Source organism: Catharus ustulatus, chromosome 3, assembly GCF_009819885.2.
Source record: "Catharus ustulatus isolate bCatUst1 chromosome 3, bCatUst1.pri.v2, whole genome shotgun sequence".
Lineage (NCBI taxonomy): Eukaryota > Metazoa > Chordata > Aves > Passeriformes > Turdidae > Catharus > Catharus ustulatus.
The window spans coordinates 23,513,094-23,538,701 of NC_046223.1; the positions used below are offsets into that span (position 1 = coordinate 23,513,094).

Consider the following 25,608-nt stretch of genomic DNA (forward strand, 5'->3'; position numbering starts at 1 on the left):
CTAGGACAGAGTCAGAGATAAAAAGCAGGAGGTCCAGTCTTGCACTATAACCACGAAACCAGCCCACCCCTCGACACCTCTCAGGGTCAATGGCACTTTAATCTACCACAGTTATTTTGCTTCTTAGACAATCTACTCAAATTAAATTACTATAATACAGAACAGCAGATTTAATGAGTGCTTGCAAACTCCTACCGAAAAACACGTAAGCAAATAATATGCAGATTTTCCTGCATCAAATGTCTATTTGGTAAAGAGAGGTAAATACTCTTTTTCCTTACTCAGTAAATAAAAATTATAGCATGCAGACTAATAATATCAACTAGCAATTTTTATTTTCATGCCATATATTTTAGGTGACCAGATGCACTTTGCATCTGTATTTTCAATTCTTTAAGAGCAAAAGTGACATCTTCATTTGGGAGTAGAAAAATCAGGTTGCATATTGAAACACTTTTGTCTTTTTTTTTTCTTTTTGGAACAAAATGCTTTACACACAAAGTCTTCTTTTTGCTTAGGATTTGCACTGTGCACAAGTAACAGCAGGTTACATAAAACCAAATTTACCATATATTTATGTGTAGGTTTCTGTGATTGCTAGTTTGTGTAAATAAGGCTTGATTATAGCACACAGCTTATGAAAGCATCAAAATAATACGATGCATTACTGATGGCCAGTTTCCTACTTACATTTTCTATGAAGCTAAGCTCCCTTTGGCTTTAGGACCTCAAGCAGCAAATCTCCAGTTTTTAGTACACACAGTCTGGTGAAAACTTGTTGTTTAAACAAGAAAAAAGACTCTAAAGGCAGCCCAGTTCTGAAACCTCGTCCTCCAAAAACACTACAGGGATGCAACAGAAAGCATCCCCGCTGCTGGAACAAGAACTCGGGGAGTGTAAATAAAACATCTCATTCACACATCATATTTACACAAGATGTCAGACCAGCAAGTTGCTTCCACAACATGACACTTCACAGGTTAGACTGAAGAAGTAACTTAAAGATTTCTCTTCATGAGAAAATCCTCAACTTAAATCTGTTTTATGCAAAAACAGCTCTGACTAGGCAATGGCCGTAGACAATTCTGTCTCGCTCACAGGTATTAAGCATACCGAGAAGGATTTTTCTAAAAATAAAAGTTACCAATTTTATTTTTTAAATTGTGACTGTCAAGAATGGAATACAATTATTACTGTATTTAAAAGTTAACAACTCTTTATATTTAAGATCACAATGTTGGCAAAACCAATACTTAAAATAACAGAAGGTGATAATTTGCATTTCAAAATTCATCTATCTTGCTTTTCTCTCAATTAGACCAAAACATGTTGATTCACAGGTTTGTGTGTGTGTGTGTGTGTTTCTTTTTTAAACTTATTTATAGAGCAGAATAATGGCCCCCCTGCTAGGCTGGCATTTGCTCAAGTTTCTGTCCATGTAAATTGAATCTGTTACTGGAATTTTCCCCCCTTCAGAATACCAAGGCACATTAACCAAGAGATAAAGAGATACATGGTTGATATTATCAGCTACCAGGCAGGTGGATAAAGCAAGGGATTTTTTGTTAGTTTTTGTGGGGATTTTTTGGACAAATATGTGATAAGAGTTCTCAGGGGGCATGGAGAGCAAAGGGCTGTTTAAACAGAAGTGAATCATTCTCATCTGATCTGCTAATAACTTTGTATTCACACATCAGCTGCTCGGCACACTTTAAAATGTTCAGAAAACAAAATTACTATAAAGAGGAGGAAAGTTAAAGGAAACAAAACACATAAACCTCACAACAGTCACCTTAGCCATATCAACACAGCAGAAATTCTCAGTTACAAGTGCTTAATTTCTTCTTTCAAAGCAAATAGGTAATTCTTGGCCAAACCCCCCAGTTTTACTTGAAGTGGTGTTGAGTTTATATGGCATGATTTACAATTCAACATTTCCCTTGTAAATTAGAGAAACAACACTGGACTTATCGTAGGTGAACACCAAAGATTTAGTTCGGCCATTAATCAAAGTACAGCACAGGCACTACTTTTAAGCATCTGCAGAGAGCTTTGTGGGTACCAGAGTTAGTCCAGGAACTTTTGTTGTTTTATTCTGAGCAGAACTGTGGAGCAGTAAAGAGTTACCCAGCCACACCAACAGACTGAGCAGTACCGTAGCACACCGCGAGCTTGCGAGCACCGTTCTTGATGTGCGAATCATTACAAATGAGCCACATCTCCCTCTCCAGCTCCTAGGAGAAGCTCAGCAAATGAGGGGCAGCAGCATCCATTAATGGTGCAATGCCACCTCCCGTCGGCCGCGGGCAAGTGCCGCTCCTGCAGCTAATGCAGCCCTGCTCCTAACTCAGGCACGATGCAAAATGATGATCGCTGCTTCATACAAAACTATTCCACTGCTCGCAGGGAGCGGGATGCAGCTTTTCAAACTGTTCCCTTCCCTCGTCTTTTAGACACTTCTGTTTTTATAATCGCTGCAGTTGTTATTTTATACATGCACTGCATCGTGTCTTTTTGACAAATTGCCTCGTCACTTTTCGTAGGACAACAGGAGCTGAACAAGTCACCAGGGCAGGGATCTGATCACTGTTGCTGTACTGACACTGCCTTGCTTTACCTTAATGCAAGGTTACACTCTAGTGCACAGAAAGCCTTAAACACAAAATCCTAGATCCTGCAAGCCAGTTCCACATAGATGGACCTCTATTCTCCCTTGCCTCTGAAAAGCTTCCACACTACCCACAGCCCATCTAGCAATTAGTTTTCAATATATCATTTGTAGAATTTAGACTTCATGTTTTTCTTCAATAAATAAAACAACTTAAGATTTAAATACACCTTCATGCACGTCACTGCAAATCACTTAGTAACTTAGCGTAGAAAAACAGCATCTGAAACTTCAACAAGTGAAAAGACACAATTGTTTCAAATACATGTTTAAAATAACGCTGCAGTACACTTTCCTACTCATTTTAAACTGAAGACAGCCTGCAATGTGTTTGTACTTCACATTCATCCTCCCCTTCTTCTGCCTCCAAAATTTGTTCCTCAAAAATCAATGCAGAAAAAGAGCTGCAGCCCTAAACCCATCATCTGCTCTCAGTCTCTGAGGCAGACCCTAAAAAATAATGTTTACTGACAGCCACCTTCCCCTTCTTGCATATACTGCAAGAGTGAACTAAATTGTTGAAATCAGGTAGCATACAAGTTATCATATCCAAATCTATTCTATCTTGAGCCCTGATAAAAACACACAGCAAGCTAAACACAAAATTTTTACAAGTCGTGTTTCACTGCATCCTTCAGGCAGGAGAGAAAAGGAGAAGGAAGGCTGACTACCCAGAGGCAGGGTAACACAGCACATAATCCTGAAAACACCAGGAAAATTCAAAACAAGATAAAGACTCACTTTGAGTCACTTACTTTAGACACTGTGTTTTATTATGGTAAGAAATCACAAGACCTGATAAAATTTTGGGAATATAATTGTTCACCTCTACAAAACTACAGCATTTCCCCCAGCAGGGAAAAAAAAAAAGTTGTGAGAAACACTTATATTAAAAAGAAACTTAAAAATAATATTAAAACCTTAAAACTTATTCCTAGTGTACTGAACTGAAGCACAAATATAATTTCAAAATCCTTATTTCAAGAGGCAGCTTGAGGAGCAATGCTTTCATGATAAAAGGGTTCTAGGGATATGGTACACTCCTCAAAATGAAAAAAAATTATTATCCTAACGAAGCTTTTTTTGCCCCCAGTAATATTGGGACCTAGAGAAAGCTTATTAATGTGATTATTTTTTAACACTTGGCAAAAGTTCTAAAGCACCATTTACTAGCAGCAGTAGCCCTAAGAAAGCTGCTGTGGACTCAGCTACACACCATACTGAATCATTCCTCATAACAGAATGGCACTTGATTCCAAAATATATTTTGTGCTGCTAAGTTAAACCAAGTATTACTCTCCAATTAAAAATGAACATGTAACAGCTACACTAAAGTAGAAGCATGCTTCACAGAGATAACATTAAGATCAAGAAATATGAAAGGCAAGAATCATGGAGCAGTACCAATTCATCCACCTTGAATATATCTAACACTTGCATTTGCAAATCTTCACCTTGCAGCTCACCACTTGCAGACACACAAAGGCAAATGCAGCCTGGGGTAGGGCAGAGAGGGCAGAGAGGGGAGGGCAACTTCAGCAAAAAAAAAAGCCCGGATGGGTACCACACCTGTGCTGTGAGGTGGAAATAACGATGGTGCGGAAAACTTTATTCTAGCATTCAGGGACTTCTAAATATTATTTCAACTGCTCCCTAAACACTTAATTACTGCAGGAGTTGGCTGGTTGGGGCTTAGGGGGCAAAAGAAGCCTCTCTTTGGATCCTCATTAAAGTACAGAAAAATTAAGCTTTGACTTTCACAGCTCATTAATGATGACAGGGTGGGAAAAGGCTGCACGTCCATCTTTGCTAGAACACAACTGGGGAGCGCTTTGTTCGAGGCTGGGTTAGGGAGGCAGGAAAACACCTCTCTAACAGGTTGTCACACATGTTGGCAACCAGGAAAACCATCTATTTAACAAACACAGTAACTGCCGGGATTCCTCAATTATCTTGTTCTTGAACAAAAGTAACATGAGGATAGAATGAAGATACTGAGTTTACTTTGATAGGTGAAAAGAATTATTTTCTGTAATACCTGCCCTTTTGACTTGCATAGAAAAGATTTTATTTCTTATTTATCTCAAGAAGCTGACATTCTAAGTTTGTTGAGACCATACCACCTTTATTCATAGAGGCAGTTCCTTGCTGCATTTCAGCTGCAGAACAAAAACACAGAAGAAACACCTGATGCCAAACTAAATTCAGAACTTCCACGGTTGGTAACTCTTATTCTAAATTTTTCTAAGCACATTTGCAGACTCTGAGCTTGAGGACTACCTGCATGCCAAGTTGCAACGGCTGGCCAGACCACGCACTCAGCAGAAAGTTATGTTGGCATTTCAAAATAGGAATAAAAACATAGTAATTTCAACTCTAAACACAGCTTTTATAACTACGATATTTTTTAAATATGAAGCTGTACGTGAAACACCTGATTTTTGGCTGTCACTGCCAAAAATCACAGACCACTATATTAGCAGAAAATAAATTGGAAGAAGGAAAAGAGGGAGGGCTCAGTTTCAAGTGCCATCCTTGCTATAAAACCCCAAGAGATATTGATTTTATCACCCTCGTGATTGATGAAAGCGGTTCTAAGGAAAGAGCTCTCTAAACTATTTCAAAGCCCACTGCAGCACATCAAAAATGTCAGAGGCATCTCTGAGCCTGTTAGGGTTGTATTTTTCAAACCTCTGTGGTTCTCCTCCCACCACCCATGTCCTTTGCATGTATAAATTTTTGTACTTTTAAGGGTCTTAGTGCCACCTTTTCAGTCTCATTTGCTCTTTTCATTTACCAAGATGTACTCGCACACAGGAAATAACTGGAGGAAAACAGAACATTCCTAACTTGCTTAAACAAGACATTCAGTACAATTACACATTATGGAAATGACATAACAAACACCACCACAGTTCAACAATAAAACAGTTACGAGCCCTGTAGCTTTTGAAGACATTAAGGAAAAGAAGCAAAGAAAACTCAGATATTGCATGATCTCAAGCTGTATGCTACAGAGACTACATGAGAAAATGAAAGCTGCTAATCTACTTTCCAAGTGAAACATTGTAGGTGATTGCTCTAACCTGGGGCACAGTACATTCTCTCTATGGCATCGTTGTCACAGGAATCTTCAACCTCCCTCCACCTGCTAAAATACGTTAGCTGAATGTGTCCTAAAAACAAAACGACAGGAGAAATCAAAACATTTTTCCCTTCCATTTTCTGCAGAAGTGAACTGTAATTACTCCTTTTGTAGCTAAAAACAGTATCATTAAGAATAATGGCATCATTAAGTACTAGAAGCTATTACTGGGGGTGAATTTGCTGCACTGATAATGAAGCTCTAGACAGGAAATGAAGATACTAATTACAAGATAAAACGCCTACTCAGTTAATTGGAAGCAACAGCGAATAAAAAGAAATGCATTTGCAAAAGTTCCTGACCTCTATCATTCAATAAGATGTTGTTTGGGTTCAAATCGCGGCACACAATTCCTTCTCTATGTAAAGCATCAAGGGCTACCACCATTTCAGCTGCCCATCTTTGAATGCAATCCTCTGGGATATTAAACCTGGAGGTTAGCGCTAATCTTTCGTCGAGGTCCCGAAAAATTTGATGAATTTCCTTCTGCCCTGCTCCTGCTATTTTGTCTTCCTTCTTTGGTGCAGTCTTACTTTCAGCTGCTGGTGACATAGCTGAGTCTGCCTCCTCTTTCCCGCTGCCTTCAGTTGGATCGGAAAACAGCGACACTCCTTCATTCGTTAGCACGTCTGTGTCCAAGCTAACCTCTTGAGCACCTGAGAGTGGGTTGGAAACACAGGAACTTTCTTCTTTGCTCGCCGTGTGTAAGGAGCAGGCCCCAAGCTCTTGGAACAGAGCCCCATCTTCTGAAGCACCTACCTCTTGGTCAGATGTAAAGAGGGTCCCAAGAGCTCCCTGAGCGACATCGCTTTGCTCGTTTGCTTCCTGGTGGGCAGGATCGCCCGCTTCTGGAGCCACATGATTTGGTTCTTGATCAAATGCTTTGCATGGCTCTGCAGAATTATTTAATTGCAAGACATCAGGTGTTTCTAACAATTTTACTTCTGACATGTCCCTATCAGATTTTGTAAACTTTGTTGGTCTTGACACAGCTGGCTCCTCTGTTTCATCAGACATGCCCGGTAAGTTTATGAGGAGATCAGGCCTTCCTTCATCAATGCTATTCACATCATCAAAAGCAGCATCCTTAAAGGAGATAACTGGCACAGAGTCATTTGAACCTCTGCTCACAGTGTCATGAGCTTTCACACCCATTTTGCTCTCCAGGGCATCCAAGCTTCTGTCATGATCTGGGACAGAAAATAATGGCTTTAAAGGCTCTGATTTCAGGTTATATAATTTTTCTCCAAACTCAAGCCCCAGGAGTTCACTAGTGCTATCTTTGCTGTCTATCCTGAAGAGCTCCATGGGGCTGTTCTTGGATCTAGTTAACGAGTCCAAAATCCTGGTAGGGCTGGCTATTTCCGACTCGGCATCGTCGATGAACAGCTTTCGTTCCTGAGGCGCAATCTGGGAGGTGAAGCTGTCACTGCCAACAACACTGCACCTCTGCAAGGAACTCCTCTCTTTGCTGTGCAGCCCTTCACTCTCTACTTTAGCCACTGGCTCTTCATTTAGGGAGCCAGAGTCAACTTTTTCCTGCCCGTATTCATTGCACAACGTTAAATAACTTGTGGTGCACTCTTCTTCTGAGCTGGATGCCGAGTCCATCCACTTGGAACTCTCCTGACCATCTTCCTGGTTGCTGCTGTCATCCTGAGAGCTTGGTGTCAGGCTGCTCCTCAGTGGGACCACCTTCAGCATGCTCTCCCCATAGCTTTCTCTGGAATCAGTGCTGCTCCCTGTTTCTTTAGGACTAGGCGTTGGTTGCTCCAGGTAAATTTTAGTTGAACTGGATGTTCTGGATTCAGGGATTTCAAAGCTCTCTTCAGGACTTCTGTTTAGGAACTTACTGACGTAAGACCATAGCTTCCCTCCTGAAAACAAAAAGAAAAAAGGGAGGGGATCTCTTAATTTCACTCAGAATATTTTTTAGGAAACAGGAAAACATCCTCACTATCACTACACACGATACCCTTATGTCCACAGAGTTACTTGGATCCGCTAACTCTGAAATAATTACAGGGACCACAACTTGCTTTTCACATAAATTTGTATTATTACATAAATATTTAAAGAGCTGCATCTGAGACTAAGCTGCTGCTTTTTCTGTTTTTTAAACTTCAGTAAAGTCTCGTTTCAGAGTGTGTCTCAAGTTGCACAGTGATCACTACTCTCCACCTGCTCTCTCAAAACAAGCAAAAACTAGGGAAGATCAAATTATTTAGTGCCCATCACCACCTCTGCCTACAATGAATAATTCTGTATCACAGCTCGAAATTCATCAGCAACATTAGTGGAAATGGACTGAAAACTAACCAGCAAGTTCAATAAGGGAAATTACCATATTAGCAGGATATTTTAAGGGTCTGTCTTTGAAGAAGTTGGGGTTTTAAGTTAAATACTGATGTATTTCTTCCATCAACTTTAGAATCCAAAAAAACTTTTTATGCTTTGCTGCACCACACAAGGATTTATTAATACTTTAAGTTACACAGGCAAACAGTTCCTTCACAGCATCTAATAAAGCTGCATCTCCAAAAATAAGTTACATTTAAAAAATACAAACCAGGACTCTTCATGTTTCTACATGCTGCACACATTAAAAAAGCTCGCAGATTTCAAAATGTAATTTCAGCAAAATAAATCAGGAAGTTACTGTAGCTCTTATATGTGCCAAAGAATTTGGCTTAAAGCTAGAAAGTCTCCTTTGATAACTTAGGGAGAAGTGCAATGTCAAGACATTTCAACTTAAAAGGCTGTACAGAAATTCTGAAAAATGCAGGAGTTGAACAAAATCTTTGCAACAAAGAAAAAAATAAGTATCCATCCCACTGGGCATCTGCAAAGTTGGTGTGGTTTTTTTCACTTATTTGGATAAAACAGAGTTTTATATTTTTCCAAAATACATTCTTTAATAGTTTGAGGGTTTTCTAGCACTCTCTTTATCAGGCAAAATTCCTTTAAAAAGTACAATAAAAGAAGAAACTATTTATCATTGCCTAGGACCAGATTTTCTATACTCCCAGGTATTTCAAATAAAACTTATCAAAGACAGAAAAACCTTGACACTTTAAAAAATTAATTTGAATAATATAATGTGAAGTTTTCCTGCCCTCCATCCCCCTGGCTAAGACACTTTTTCAAGGGGAAAAAATATCTCATTGCTTGTGGTGAAAGTAAGTATATTAAAAACCCTAAGAGGGAATTCTAGCTTAAAACCAATGGTAAAAATGAAAATTTAGATCTGTTAATCCACATGGTTTCCGCCATAAATACAGAGCTAGCACCAGGTCAGGATGACCCTTGCCACCTTCTGGAATGCGATGAGAAAGGATGCCAGAAAGGACGAGAAAGGAGCAAAGGGAAGCAATGCTCACAGAGAAACAAACAAGAACTGCTATACTGACCACTGTATGGCATAAACACTTTAAATTCCCCCCCAGAGGTGGGTTCAGAGCATGCACTCCAAAGTGTTCCTGCCCCAGCAGCAAGGCACAGCCCTGAGTCCCTCCCAGCAGAGCAGCAGCCGCTCAGCCCAGCGAGCCAGGGCAGTGACTGACTCAGAGCCTGCCTGGGCACAGGTGACACCGAGGGCCCTGCCAGGCTCAGAGCTGCCCCACGAGCAGGATTTCACCCCTGGGAAGAGCAGGGAGCCCATGCAGGCTCTTCAGGTGAGGCCACTTGCTCTAAACACAACAGGTCACACAGCAGCACAGCAGGGCAAAGGTGCCCTGCCCCCTAAGCCCTGTAGCTTGCACAGCACTTCAGGATTACTGGTCTTCAGCTGAATTGGGGAAAATAAAAGTTGTCCATCCCATAGTAACCAGTAGTTCTTTTCTAATGTTATAGTTCTACATTTATTCATATTTTTGCTATTAAATGGCAGGAGGATAAACAGAAAAGGAAGAGTGAGCACATACATAATTGTTACATATGTGTGAAAGAGTTTATCCTCTTTTTCACACTTTTATCCATAACAATTAATTTCCTTTAAAATTTAAATTAAATTACTTCATGTACTATAATAAAATAACTTTGCCCAGTTAACTAGGAATGGAATTACTCATGTTCATTTCATACCAAACAATAAAATCTAATTTGAGAACCACACCCTTACTACATTTAATAAAACACATTATTTAATTTAAAAAATTATATAGTCTCCTCATCCCACCTGCATTAAGATTAATTAGTACAAGATAAATATTTTCATCTACATATTACTAGTGTTTACTACTTGTGCTTCACAAATTTCTTATGAAAACACAAATCTCAGGTGCCAAAGCATTTTCACAGACCATGACCCATGAAGACTCACATAAGATTTCTGGGAGCTTTGGCACAACACTACCTCAGCCTCCAGGCATGACTTCAATGCAGTATGAGCACCATCAGTGCATCCTCTGAAGGAAGCTGGAAGAAAAGGTCTTTCTAACAGAGGCCTGCCTTGAGCTTTGACCCAGGGAGGCAGAAAGCTCAAAACCTTCTTCCTGTGATCTTTTGTCTTTTTTCCCTGTGCCATTACTGGACACCAGGTGTGCTTTTACATGTGACACCTCGACAGCTCTGGCCCAAATGTTTTGTACCCCTACACTAAGATAAGAAGGGGCTGGGCTGCTCAGCAATATGCAAAATGCAAGAATTATCCTTGCACCACTGAAGTTTTTCACCTATTGATGCACCAAGCTGCTCCCTCCACCTCTCTTCATGCAGGATTTCATGTAGCCTCGACTGGATTTGGGCTTCTATTTGGTTTACTGCAGCTTAAGAATGGAGACCCAAGAAAGATTAGGGAAGGAAAAACAGACATGCTGGGATCAATACTTCAAAATCCACAGACAAGTCACTGGCAGATTTGAGAGCTTCACTAAACATTAAAGTTGCAAAAGACAGAAAAAAAAGAAATCTCTTTATTCTTGCAGTGTTCAGGAATTCACCACTGTCCACTTGTGAAAACAAGGAGAACTGCAATAACTCATTTGCTTTTGCAAATCCATTATCTTAGGTTTGCAAACAGAAGTTGTTCATTATTAATGACCTTTATTTAAAAACCACAGTGGAAATGACTACTTACTGTGACTTCAACTTAAGAGTTAAACACAAGTAAACAAAACAAAACAAAAATTATGTCCAAATATGTTAACATACAAATATTTCAAGACTGGCCTCCTGGTCAAGTGGAAATACACAAATAAATGCCATGCAATAATTGGGTTCTATAGTGAAAAACAACAATTTTATTCCTTTTTGAAAACGTCCAATCCAGGGTCAAACAAAAGTGATATTTGTATCTGTGTATGTAATTATGCCTTTATGAATGACATACTAATAATCTTTCCCCCTCTCCCCATGTGTTGTGTAAGATCAAGAAAACCCATTAGCAAGCCATGCTAATATAGTATCAGGAATCTATAAAAACTAAAATTACAGAAATCAATCCAAACAAGTAAGCTTCAGTCACTGTCAAAAAGTCCAACAGACTAAATAACTATAAAAGCTACAGTATTAAGCTAACATTTAATAGTGTTTAATACAATTTCAGAACTCTATTATTAATGCAACTATTTATTAAGTTTGTTTTCTTCCACCATGAACTGATTCTACAGTCAGCCTAGTTCAATCTTTCTGGTTTTATAAGCACATGAAAATCATCAAGTTCCACATTCTTCTGCAGTTATTCAATGAAAAATTTCTTATTAGCAGTGCCATACTTAACCACATTTCCAGCATTCTGGAGCTTATACCTCTGCTTCTAGAGGCAGAATCTAAAAAGCTAATGTCCAAAATAACCAACAGGAAATTCAGCATAAAGTGACCAGGAATCTTTTATATTCTTTCCAACATTTCTGCAACTTTTTAAATAATAGCTCTTGATGTAGGAACACCAAAAAGAAAATACATAGACTATATAGTATATATGACAGGATAAAAAGAAACCTAACAGATCAGCAAATTTAAGTCTCCTAAACAAGTTTTTGTTCCAGCTGACAAGAAAAATTCATGACCAGTTGGATTTTTCCTCACCCAGTGCTCAGACACTTCCCATTTCAGCTTCACATCCTGAAAGACTGGCTGACTAGGGAGATATATTCCAAAATAAATGAACAGCTTTTGCTAGCTTGGCCCAAGAGATTGTTCCCAAGGATGAAGTATGGCAATTCTCACAGAACTGGAATGCAGCTAAGAATGCAGCAGCCACTGTATTTAGGAAATCCCAAACAAAGTCAAAGTGAACAACCCAGGCTTCCAAATAACTGTAATGTGACAGGGAAGAAAAACAGAGTACTGAAAGACATATGCTTGAATTATTCTCCAGAACTGGGCCCAACTCTCTACATCACTGCATTAGGATTTGTGCATGGCCAGGACTTCCAATCCTAAACCACGCACCTCATGAGAATTAATGGCCTTCTTTGCTAGAAAAGGAAGAATTTCATGGTTTTCAAAGAATCACTGTCCTCCTTTTGAACAGAGACATGTCTACTGATAAACCTCACCATGTTCATGCAACAAAAAAAGAGGCTTGCACAGTTCCTAGGCCAAAAGTAAAGCAGAAACACAGGCACTGCCATGGTACAACAATATTCCACAGCATTCCAGCAGCTGCCACAGTGGAGTTCCAGCTCCACATGAACGGGAAGCTGACCCCCTGCCTAATCTCTAACATGACAGTAGTTACAAGCACCAGAGTCCTGTATCTGCAGTCCTGTATTTCCAGCGCTGCTGCTGAATCTCTGCTGCAAAGTTTGCTGGTTTAGGCAAAGCTCCCACTTCCCAAAGCGCTTGCAGCAAAAGCTGTTATTCCAAAGCAGCCTCCTGAAAAAGCCACTTGCCAAGGAGCGTATCACCTTCCCTACATTTTCTGATTGCTGTCAAATATTTACAGCTAGCATTATCTCCTCTCCTAACAACAAATCCCCAGCTTTGCAAGCCAGAGCGCTACCGTGGTGTTGTCGATCAATTGCTGCGTGCAGCAAGCCTCTTCAGCAGGAAGTTTCTTGAGTGCTCTCCAGATTGATAGGAACTCCAGCTTGTTTATGCTTAAAGAGATTTGACAGCTTCTAACAGCCACTTAAACTTTGATGTCCCATGGAAGCCCCCCAGCCTATTTTTGAAGCATCTGTTTCTAAAATTTCTGTAGTTAGTAGTGCCAGGAAGAAGCGAGGCCTTATTAACATCAGATTGGCTCTCTCCCACACTAGAACTTGCCAAGTGCTTTCCAACAAAGCCACAAGATAACTTTATGGACTTTTGTGCTTCTGATGCATCCTTGATGCCTCTCACTGTGGCCAGGAGAAAAGTCTCTAAGAGAACCCAAGACCTCACTTACTGATTCCAGGCATGTTGCACCATCATTATTTACCAAAACAATCAACCAACCAAAGCATTCCTCTTGAGTTTGTGGTCAAGCCTGCAGAATTACATACAAAACCCAGTAGTGCTGCACTTAATAATACAGCTAAAATCTACTATGAACAGGAAACAGTGAGCAGCTTAGCAAACATATATTGTCCATTCATAACATTAAAACCTGTGAATTTGCTACAATATGAGCCACTGCCTATTTAAACTAATATTTTACCCTTCCAACCCACAATGGTGTAGCTAACATACCTAACATCATAAATCAGCACTACTTACAAATTGGACTGGCACAATCTTCTTTCTTATTGGAACAGAATTACTTGGAGTATGAATATTTAGAGCATTCATAAGTAATGAAATAAAATTTCAAGAGAATATTATTTTAAAAGTACTCTCTTAGAAATTTTTATTCTTTCCCAACATCAACTACAAGCACCTTCTCTATTCATATCTGGTCTGAGATGGATAAAATTTTAATACAGGTTTGTCTATAGGGATTCATGGTATTATTATCCTTTTAATTTGTAGAATGAGTACTACTAACGTAAGACTGATCTGATCAAGACCATCATCAGTGGGGTGAGCAGGGCTAGTCTGCATATAGTGCAGTATAACTTCAGTCCTATTTTTATTTATCCTTTATTCACACAGAGTTAGAAGCCTCTCTCCTGAACCACTTTCCAGCATCAGTCTCATAGCAGGGTGAGGTGCAGTGGCCATTGCCCCATTCTGGGATTTGGGATCAGGCCCCACACCTGCAATACACTTATGGAATACATTCTCAGGCAATTCACTCATCACTGTGTACCCCAGCTACCACTACCACTTTGTACCCCTCTTTACAACAGAATATATCACTCTTCCTTTCCCTTTGCACATTCTGAGCCCAGACAGTAGGTTCATGAAAATGAAAGAGCTCTGATCATGCAATGTTCCTATTTTTCTCACCATAATCACAATAAAATTAACACTTCCAGAAGACTGTCTCTGTCAACTGCTCACATTAGGCTTTCCTTAAAATTTTTGTTCTTACACCTCACCATTTCTCCCACGAAGTTCCACTACTACCCCACTCACTCTTCCATCTGTCTCAAGGAAGAACATTCTTCCTGAAGACAAGAGCAAAACTGTAGGACTTCAGAAACTGCAGAAATATTAGGAAGAGGTTTTTACATTGCATAATTATGCTAGCCTTAAGGGCAGCTGGCATCTAACAAGGCTTGTGGGTGAGGCTCTTTGTTACACTTGGGGTTTCTTTGATTGTGGGTTTTTAAAAATACCTTTTCTCCGAACAAAATGTAACACCTTATGTGGAGAATGCAGCTCAGGTGAGAATCTCCCAATTATCTTGTGTATTATTAATATACACACCTCAAGAAAAAGTGCTGCACTGTACAGAGCAGCACTGTAAATTGCCAAGATCACCATCAGGCACTACTGTAATGTCAGGTTTTTCTTCCTGCATCATGCTCATGGCAAAACCAAGTCACACATTGCAGAAACATTCACTCCTCTTGCAAAGACAACTTTTTAACTGGCCTCATCTGACAAATTGTCACAAAAAAGCCTAAATCTAAGTTATTAGGAAAAAAACGAATAATATTCAATGTAATAAAATTATCTTCTCTATCACTCAGCTTAGTTCCTTCACATCATCCATTCTGAGTTATTAACATTTCCTAACAAAAAAAAAAAAAGAATCCTATTAGCAATCCCAAAATTTATATTCTGCACTCATTCTAAACAAATATGGGTAATTACATTTAGGGAATATTTAAATCCAGGTGTTAGACAAAAAAATCAAAATGTAATTATTTTGTGCCACCTGTTCCCTGTACATTTAACAGGAATTTTATAAATAGTTTGAAGGCACAACTCTGTGGTTCTGCTTTGAACTCCTGTGTGATGCCACCAGCTATTTTCTTAAAAAAGCCAGATCAGTGCAGTATTAACCAACAGGAAAATGTTCATGGTTTTTAGCAGAGCTATTAAATTCTTGTGCAAATACTTGTCATTTTAACTAGAAGATGCTGAAAAGATTCACTAGCCAAAGTTTACAAAAGTAGCCAAAGACATTATCTCTGAGACATAACTGTAAATAATGCAGATAGTTGTTGCAGTCAAAGCACTCCCTCTCCTGTAGAAAATAAACAGTTGGAAGCTTTCAATACCGCTACAATTCAAGCAACCCATCAGGATTTGAGGCCATTTGAAGCAGGAATCAGATCCACTGCAGAATGAGAGGGGAAAAGGGGGAGGGACAGAGGAACAGAGTGGGGTGCCTTACATGACATCTCTCTGGCACACAGATTATATTTTAACTGGATGTACGAGAGATTAATTTGACAATGAAGTGCACCATCGATTAAAACTGAAAACCTTTGACTCTTTTCAACAATATGCTTAAAGGAGAGACAAACCTTCTGCGTGCTGCAGCACGAGGAAGACAGACTCCTCGGAGATGATGTACTTGTGCAGACACACCATGTTGGGCACGCAGCGGGGGATGATGGTCGTTCTGCTCCTGCTGCACTCACTACTTTTCCTTAGACCCTGACAGAGAACAAAAAGGTCAGTTGTACCCTCAGTTGCCTTTGGAGCCTGCTGTGCTCTGTGTTTATCAACCAAACTAATCTATCCGAGTTACTCTGGGCTTCAGAGAAACCACTCATCTGCTGCTCTATGCCCCTCGGTCCCCCGAGGCTGTGCTGATGGCATCTGGCGCGTTTCCAGAGAACAGAAGATGGCACAAAGCTGCCATTAAAATCAATTACATGGGTCAATGTTTTTATTAGAATCTCTCTCAAACTAAGTCATCAGGATGACACTCCGTTATTTCCCTGTGACCTTTTTTAAAAATTTTATTTTTGCGTGTGACCAAAAGACATTATTTTAAAAATTCGATTCAAGTCTTAAAAACAAAAGAATGCCTTAGCCTCACAGGTAATCCTCACATTTCCTTTTTACTTTACTGAAGATAGCAACCACCTCAATAAAAAGAAAAGCAAAGGATTAGTCTCCTTGAGAGGCAATGATTTTTGGGAGTTAGTGCAGGGATGAAGTTGCCAGAAGTGAAAAAATTGATGTGGGAGGGTGGAAGGGAGGGGAGAGAGAAAGAGAAAAAAAATTATGTCAATAGTGTGACCTATTACAATATTGATAAACATAGGCAGTTACATGGGAAATTCAATGTTACCCTATCTGCCAGTAGATAATGTGAGGTTGTAATATACAATATTCACAAATGAACCTTTATGAGAAACAAACAAACAGGCCTGCTGTACCCTGCACAGACAATTTCAAAGGCCGATGCACAAAGTTAAGGTGGGTCATAAACCAGATCTGAAGCAAAGTTACAAAACGTTAACAAGTAATTAAAGTTTCACGTTTGGGCCACAGCTTTTTTTCCATCCTGACTGCCATTAGCAGTGGAATTCATGTCAAGGAGAACCTGAAGTAAATGGCCACAAAAACAATACTCATAACTAAACCAATTCTCAGCATCACATACGTTCCAAGCATATTGGGGTCTTGATCTAAACACTTTCTGAAACATTAAAGAGTAATGCAAAAAATTTTATTCTGACCAAATATCTGTTCACAAATGTAATGGGTTAGTAACATTAAACTCAGTTATCTCAGACTATTTATGTAAAACGTAAGGAAACAAATTTGAAGAAGGTCAGCTGTACATTTCATCCAGAACCCACTCTGGCCAGCAGGATATTCCTCAGCTAAAGAAGATCAAACACAAAGTGCAGTCAGTGGATGTGCTTGGATAAAGGACAATCTTCACCTTTGGCAGAAGTCCTGAGCCACCAGGGCTTTATAGATGTTTTAATTAAATGTGTGATTCTTTACCAAAGCCTGCACAGGTGTTGGCCTCAACAACCAGAGGCATATCAGGTGACTGAGAAAGGAACACAACCAAACACTGACAAAAAGAATTCCAGGGCACTTAATATATATTACCATAATAACAATATATTGCAGGGACACGTCTATAAATTACATGCAGATCGATCTTTGTGTGGTGGTGTAATTTAGGAGGCCATATAATAAAAGATCATCAACAAAAATACAAGATTTTACTCACCTTCAGTATAAAAGTCTGCTGTGTTCTAGTGTCCATCACAAGCAAAACCTAAGCAAAAAGTAACCAGAATTTATTTAGGATTCACACAAGTAATGAAACATAGTTCTTAAATCTAATGTTGACTACTCTTGCAAAAAAAGGAATATAATCAGTTTTAAAATTAAACCCCTGCAGCATACAGACTTGACAACCAGTCTTTTTTTTACCAAAGAAATGACTGAGGATATAGACTCTAAAACTGGGATAACAACAAAAAAGAGAGTTTTTATTTAGAGAGAAAAGTGTGGGTGGGTTTGCTGCAGAGAAAACAACACCTACAGTTGCAAAGAGCATCTCTGTTAGCAGTGCATCACCTCTACTTGAAAGCACTTTAAACACAGCAATGAGAAAAGCACTAAATAGCAACCACACTCTTAGAAAGCTCCATTTGTTTATGTGTTGAAAAGAAAACAAAACAAACAAAAAGATACATGTGTATATACATTTAGGAAACTGCATCTTTAGAAAGCTGGAACTCCCCGCCTTCAAGTCACCCTGCTCAGGAATTAAGTGTTTCCAAACTCTAAGAACACAGATGTTCTTGAAAAGCACCAGCTGCAAGACAGCCACAGGAACAGCACAAGCTCAACCCTCCTCTAGGAACAAGAGTGTGCCCTCATTGTTTATTTACAGCAGACGTTGTAAACTTCCAGTATAAATATTCACAAACAGTTATACCAAAATATTTAGGCTGCAAAATCAAACTCTTAAAGGGCTTCTTTCCCATGCCAGCACTGGGGTTACCTAATACTGGGTTTAACAGGCAAGATGCAGCAACTCCAAGTGAACAGACAAGGTGCAGTGAAGATCAAGTCAGCTTGCATCCAAAAAGATTACTGCTTCTTGCAGAGGAATGACATGTCAGGAGCAACACATTTCACCAAAATAAATGAAGTCACAGACTCTTCCCCATTTCAAAGACCTCCTCTTTTACTAGGGTTGCAGACAATTTTAAAAGCTTTTCTGTATTTTTTGGAGGGAGGTAGGGATGGGGGACGGAAATCAACAGAAGTTGGTGCTAGTGATTTTGACAAAGGAATGACACAGGGTTTCCATGTCAAGGGCATGGTAAGGGAAGGCAAATATTCCCACACTATCAAGTGTCCCAAACAACTTTTCTGGCCTCTTACATAGGGCTTCCAGAAACAGTGGAAACCAACTCAATAAATAAGAACTGTAAAACTGATTTTGTTATCCTTGCTTAACCAAAAGGCGTAAAATTAAAATTAAAGGAAAACCCAAAACCACATCAACCAACCAAAGAAAATCAACAGAAAAGAGAGAAAAATAAAAGCCATTTTACAAGAGGTGCCAAAAGAAGATAAGAATGGTTTGGAAACATCTATGTGTTTACTATCACTCTCCTTCCTCTTCTCCCAAGTTTGTTTGCAACTAGACACTGTTCACATTGAGGCAACAAATACGAGAACATATGTGATTTTTTTTTTTTAAATGTGCCCTTTGACTGTCAATATCTCCCAAACAGGTGTTGGCTAAATGATTATAAATTGGCCTCTGGATACACCTCTTCAACTGAGCCGTACAGGACTGGCGATAATATAATTAGACCTAAAAACATCAGGCTGGTGAATGCTTTCCATCTGTTTGGCAATAATGTTTAGTTAACAATAGTCTTTAAAAGAAGCACCTTCAACTTCAGTTCTTAAAGTTATTTATAGGGCCATTCTTAACACACCAGCACTCTTGCTAACAAGAGCTTTAGCCACTTGGAAATTATTAGCCATACGGCTGTATATGAAAAGGAATGCCAGCATTTAACATCTGTATCTCTCCAGATTTACAAGCATCAACGTCATTTAAAGTCATTTCTTAATGAACAGTTCCGTGGTCTGTATTAATATTATAGTTGCATGCACAAAGATCATAAGGAGCCAAACATTTTTTTAATACCAACAGTAGGCCAATCAGTAATGAAGCTGTCAGCATAAAGGACAGAATAATAGCTTCTTTAACCCTCAAACAGGATTTGTTCATTTGTAGAGTAGAAGACACCAATTTAAAAACTGCTCATGGGTTTGCTCACCTTTATAAAGACAAAAATCTAATTTGGTACTAATTTGATACAATTGTCTTTCCAATAAAAGCCTCCTAAAGCCATCTTTTATTCCATGATAAAACAACTGCTATAACTAAAACTGTCATGAAATAATTACCTTTGATAGCATACCTTATTGCACAAATACAATTAATGTATTCCTCCCTTTCATTTTTCACACTTGCTTATCAGCACTGTATTAGCATATGGTGCAACAGAAGAGATTACTGAGCCCTGGTCCCTAAGTTGAGGTACAGAACCACAACCACTAACACCAGTAACACAGGCAGCAGGTCCCTGTAGAGTAACTTCATCTGCTCTTATACTGCAGCATCAACATGAAAGCAGCAGCTACACTTTATGCCTGCAATAACAACAGCTAATATCCCTGTGCCTTTGAGGTTAACTACCTACATGGACTACCCAGTCCAACTAACCAGCTCCTTTCTGTCTGCCTCCCATCAAGCATCGTACCTTCCCTGAGTGACTTACACCTCATTTACAGCTCCACTTCATTTTAGAGACAATTATTTCTTTGCTGATTCAGTACCAACCTTTGGCAAGACTGTTTACTTCAAAAGGGACCCCAAGACGCCCAGGAAGAGCCTTGGAAGTAACTTCAGAAATTCATGTAGTGATGGTCCATTTAGCCCTGGCAGACTGCAGACTTTACATGGGCTCACCAAATCAAGAACTTGTTTCAAGGGAAAGCAGCCTGCATGCATTATTACCAAGATGTGGTTTAACCAGATTCTCCCAAATAATTAAAGGACATGAATGGGTAAGTCACTATCAGAAAACTATTTTGAGAAGGGATAAGTCCAGGAAAGAGAGGGTCACAAGTATATTTGCTTGACTTTTTATCACTCACCCAGAGCAGAGAAAGGTCAGCAGCTCTTGGATGCATTACAACACTGCTGCAGAAGGGCACAACTCACCCAGATGCCAACTTACTCTCCTCACCTCATGCTTTACAGCCAACTTACAGACAGCAGCGCACCAAGTCTCCTGCTTGCATTCCTTCACACCTATCTCTGTAACAAAAGTGTTTTTGTAATTCTAAGATTCCTTTTTAAAATGCAGAGAGACAAGTCCTAGTCCTAAAGGCACAATGGGACAAAACAGGATTCCCCAGAGCATTCCCTAGGACATAACTGCTACTGTCCAGAGCAGATCACACAGAGATGCTGGCATTAGCCTAGACTGCTTCTAGCACACATGAGCTGACAGACCTCTTTCCCCACGTAAGTTGTAATATTTAACATCTCCTAACAACAAGTTGTTGGTTGAAATGTTCAGCATCCTGTCTCAGAAAGGAGGGAGAAGAAGGCACAGCAGGGCACTCCTGGGCACAGAACAACTAGACTGTGACACAAAAAGAGACAAGGCAAAATCCTATTTGTAGTACTAATGGATGAACAGAGTCATGGTCCACATATCATGCTGGTTCTTACGGCTCTGTTGCTTACTCATTCTTTCTCTATTTTTGGGCACTGATGACAACCCCAACATGGCCAAAAACACTGACATACAAATAGGAATTACCACAAATAAATATCTAATGCAAGTAGTAAGTGTCTTCAGCAGCACGGACATCCTGATTTTGTACAAGCACAGGAGCTCTCAGGAATATCCCAAAAAACCAAGTGAATGCAGCAGCACCACATGACAGCATCTCAGTAAAGTACAGATAGAAATACCCCTCCATGATGCCAAACAGGATTTCTTACTTGTGAATTTTTTTTCCTTTCCTAAGTCAAGAGTTAATTCTGATGCTGACAGCAGCTACTTTAAAAAATTAGCTTCTTAGATTTGATTTACAGTGTATCCAACAGCTTAGAGGAAAATAAATTCAATTCAATTCAATATAGTAGGTACAATTAATTGGAGTAGAATAAAAGAAAACCTGCTTGGTAAATAACTATAGTCTAGCTTTAAGAAAACAGTTAATTTTAAGATCCTTTAAATGCACAGAAATTAGCAAATGTTTCGGTATGCTAATTTTTTTTAATTAAAAGACATTTCTGCAGTAAAAGCTCTTTCATATGCACTACTGATTCTTCATCAAACGTTAAGTTTCCAACTTAACACCAGTATAGCCGGTGGCAGCCTGAAGGTTTACCATCTGCTGCCACCCAAAGTCACGGTGGCCACCTTCAGAACATATGCATCAAAGCCCTGAGATGAGAGACTGAAGGAATACTGCAGAAGTCAGCATAAGGGGGAGCACAGACCCAGAGGCAGGCAACAGGCAAGTCACCAGGAAAAAAGAACGTGGTGGAGCACCCAGCCAAGGTCATGGGGGACAGCTCTGGGAGAAGTGAGGGCTGCTCTGAGCCATGCTGCTCTCCTGCCAGTGGCTTTAACACCAACACACAAATCCTGGCACACTACAGACATCTGCTTCCCCAGTTCCCCCTCCTTTTCTGGGGTTTTTTCCCCCCCTCCCTTCTCCCTGCCCAGCATCTCAACACTGATTTTTTTCCTAGTTTCTGCTCTTTCAGGACATAGCACAGAACATATCTGTGCTTTTTAGTTACTGGAGCAGCTTTTAACACTAATCAAAACAAACATGCCAACACATTTGCTTACCAAAATGTGACTTTAGGTTCGCTAACACAAGTGAAAAAATAGCTCGTGCCTGATCAAAGAAAATGGAATAAGATCTCTTACTGTAGCACCAGAAAGCAAAAGGTTTCCAAGACAAATCACAGCTAAGGGATTACTTTAAAACCAGCTCCATTTTGTTCTTAAATTGCTGCTTTACACTGAAAATACATCTTGCAAATATTGTCACCAGTGGGCCACCTATTAACTCTGGTCCTTATCTGCTAAACAAACGTACACTTATCATAGGATAGATACTCTAGCTAAAGTCCTACAAACTTGAATAAGTACCAGATGATCATCTAGGATTTTTTCCCTTGTGTTTACCCCCACCAGCTGGAAAATGCTGCAGTGACAGACAACAAGGAACCAGACAAGTGGTTCACCTGATCCCTGGCACTAGTATTTGGGGCTGCAAGAAAACCTCAGCCAGGGCTGGAGCTCAGCTGGGTGCTGCACTCAGGATACAGCTGTGTTGATGGGCAGGAGCAGGGGTGCAATTCCTCCTGCTCTCCTCAGCTGTGCCGGCTGTCACAAGGCTACCAGGATTAAAAGATCTACTTAACACAGATTTATTCTTGTCACTTTTCAGATTACACCACCCAGACTCTCACTCGTCTCCCTCTGTCGTTACAGAAAGAGATTACATTTGGCTAATATGTATGAAAAATGTGATTATTCCTTATCCTTGTACCTGTGCAATAAGAATTATCTTCAGTTTGCAATTATTCCTCCTTTCAAACCATTATTCTAAGGAACAGCCTGTATATTCTATGTCTTGGAATAATAGTGTACTTATAAGACAAATGGTGCAGCTTTAAATAATGAAAATTCTAAGAAAGTAGCATATATTCAAATTTAGATTTTTTAATACTTTGAGTTGGTTGGTAACAGACAGGAAAGTCTATTTTCTTAAAGTAAACTAAAAACTGGCCAATAAATTACAAATGGTCTAGAAATATTAGTCTAGAAAATATATCTGGCAGGTTTTACCAGCAAAAGCATTTTATAATATGAAATGCCACTGGCATCCCAGAATAATTGCCTGGCACAAATTATGTGTGTTACTAAGAAACTTAGTAACAGTTAGGAAGACAAAGTTAAATAATTTTGGCTTAAAAGAAAATATTGCAATAATTTATTTCTTTCCCAAGGCCAGAAGACATATATTACAGCCTGCAGAAAAACATTCAACAACATGATTTCTTTTTTTCTAAAGGCAAGGACAAAATTTGCATAACTCTACCAAATCTCACTCAAGTCAAAAGAAATTTTAGTGAGACAAGCAAGAAGGAAGGTGGAGAAAAACTAAGGGTTACAACAACAAACACTTAGAAATATTCAGATTTGTGTAAATGGAAATATTTCAGGAAAACAAGCGGCAGGTGTTTGGGGACAGGGAAGAAGGGACAGGACTCTTTCTAGCTGGCAGAGAGACTACATTTTAAAGTTGAGCAAGCTTTGTTACTTGGGGCTTGAAACCTGACAGGAGTTTAGGAATAATCCCACAGCAGCAGGGAAAGGAAGGTGGTGAGCCAAGAAATCAGTTTTGACAATAACTCTGCAGTTGGTTTGATTTTGTAGGACTTGGCAAGCCACTTAAGAAACTAAAAGGTTATCAAAACATAAAATCAGCTCTTAGAAGTTTATTTGTATGAATAGTTATTATCATTACTCAGTTTCAGATTTTTCAACATTTTTGCCACTGCTATTTTGTATTTTGTATGTACATTCCAGCTCCCTTTCCCTCACAACTCTTAGGCACACACAGTCACTCATTCCAATCCTTAAGATGGTCTAAAGATGCTCGACAGAGTGCACCTGAGAGCCAGGGGAGAGAAAACATCTGCTACAGTCAACTCATTTCACAGCTGCAACAGTCTTTAATCTCACCTCACAACAAAAGGCTGCATATTTAAGCTCCTGACAAACACTAGCAGGACATAGTCATCTGTGTCTGCTATTCATGCACAACAACACACATGCTGCCATAAGAAGGGGCTATTTCTCCCACCCCTCTGATTAAATTTCATCAGAACTAGCCATAACCTGGTTTGAATTCAACTCTGGGTCTGCAGATCATGCATGTGAAGTTGACATATATTCCACATATTTCTGCTTTTTGGTACTTTCACTCATTAAGCAGACAAGAAATAATCACACTTTATAAATAATGAATAATATTAATTTGGTTCTCCTGCATATTTTTAAAGTTGCTTCACCAAAATATACAACCACCAAAGTTAGGACTTCTCAGGACAGCACGGGAGACACAAAAAATGCCTGTATTCACAATTAACAGAATTGCTTCCATTTTCTAAAAAACATTATCTATCTCAGAAACTCCAAAAATAATTTTACCACAAAGTCCTGAGGAGAATATGTGATTTTATTAGGTTTCATAATAAAGCTTGACCAACAGTGTATTGAACAACAAGCTCAAATGCATGGACAGCTGTGGAAGAACTGAACACAGCCAGTGCCAGTACTGACAGTGTGCCTTGATGGGGGACCAGAGGAGGGGACAGAAGAGACATAAAAGACAGCCATTGGTTACAGAGGCATAGTTACTACTTAATGCACTCTGCTTTCAAGATGAATCTTTAAATTGAATGAATCTAAATAACAGAGGGTTCTAAAGAATAAGAAATTGGGTTTGAAACAGCATTGTGAAGGTATCCAGCAGCACCATAACAAAGTCCTTTCTTTAGGGGCCGGTTGTAGCTTCAAAGGAAAGATTTGCCTAGGGCAGAAACTCAGCACAGAACCTGCAACCTTGATTTTTAATTAGGCAAATTTTGAAAGCAAAACTCCTTCCTGTTCCAAAAAAGAAGTTTTCCACTTTAAGGTACATGCACTGATAAAATAATTGATCATCCATAGTTGGTGATAACAACAGCTACAATATTTAGGAATTTGTTTTCGATGCTGTACCTCTGGTAACATTAAGAGCCTTGCTGCCCAAACAGCTGCACCTCACATTCCACAAGGTTTGCAGGACAAAAGCCACCTTTACAATTAGATTAAACCTCTACTCTCAAAAACCTACTCGCAGGCAGGCTCTTTACATATTAAACATATAAAATACCTGCAAACACCACCTCATTAACTTTTGACACCATGAAGTGAGCAAACACAGCAGAAGAACTAAAAAAAAAAAAAAAGAATGGCTTCCCCAAGAAAAACATAAGTCCACTTTGGTCTGCTAAAATAGTCAGATTTATACTAGAGTCTTTGCATGAGAGCAAAAGCAGAAGGATTGGAGGCAAGGCAGATATGGGCATTCTTCCCGAAACAGAAAAGTTTAGCAACACTAAGATCTCCAACTGTCTCAGATTTAGCAGAAAAGAGTCAATGCAACAAAAATTATTGAGGCGACAAGGAAGGTGAAAGGGCAAACAGGGAAACAAAGCTTGCACCTTGGGAATAAACTAGGCTAAAATTAAATACCTAATCATTCTGCCTAGTCTAAAACAGTTTGAAAAACCCAGAGTTTCAGGTAGCAACAAGCGTTTTGTCGGTGAAAATGAAGCCAATTCAAAACACTTGAAGAGGCTTCAAAAGAAGAACAAAGAGTGACATTACTCTAAGGGAAAGCACTGAACCTTTCAGCATTTGAATGAGGGAAG

The 25,608-nt window shown here is 39.3% G+C and overlaps 1 protein-coding gene across 1 annotated transcript in view; it reads right to left on the reverse strand.

Moving 5' to 3' along the window:
• Positions 1-25,608, reverse strand: part of RPS6KC1 (ribosomal protein S6 kinase C1) — an 85,012-nt gene that overhangs the window by 12,166 nt on the left and 47,238 nt on the right. The window contains exons 10-13 of the mRNA XM_033054949.1: positions 17,278-17,325; positions 15,602-15,734; positions 6,116-7,690; positions 5,755-5,844 (exon numbers count right to left, since the gene is read on the reverse strand). Of these exons, the coding sequence (XP_032910840.1) occupies positions 5,755-5,844; positions 6,116-7,690; positions 15,602-15,734; positions 17,278-17,325 (1,846 nt within the window). The remainder of the gene's footprint in view (positions 1-5,754; positions 5,845-6,115; positions 7,691-15,601; positions 15,735-17,277; positions 17,326-25,608) is intronic.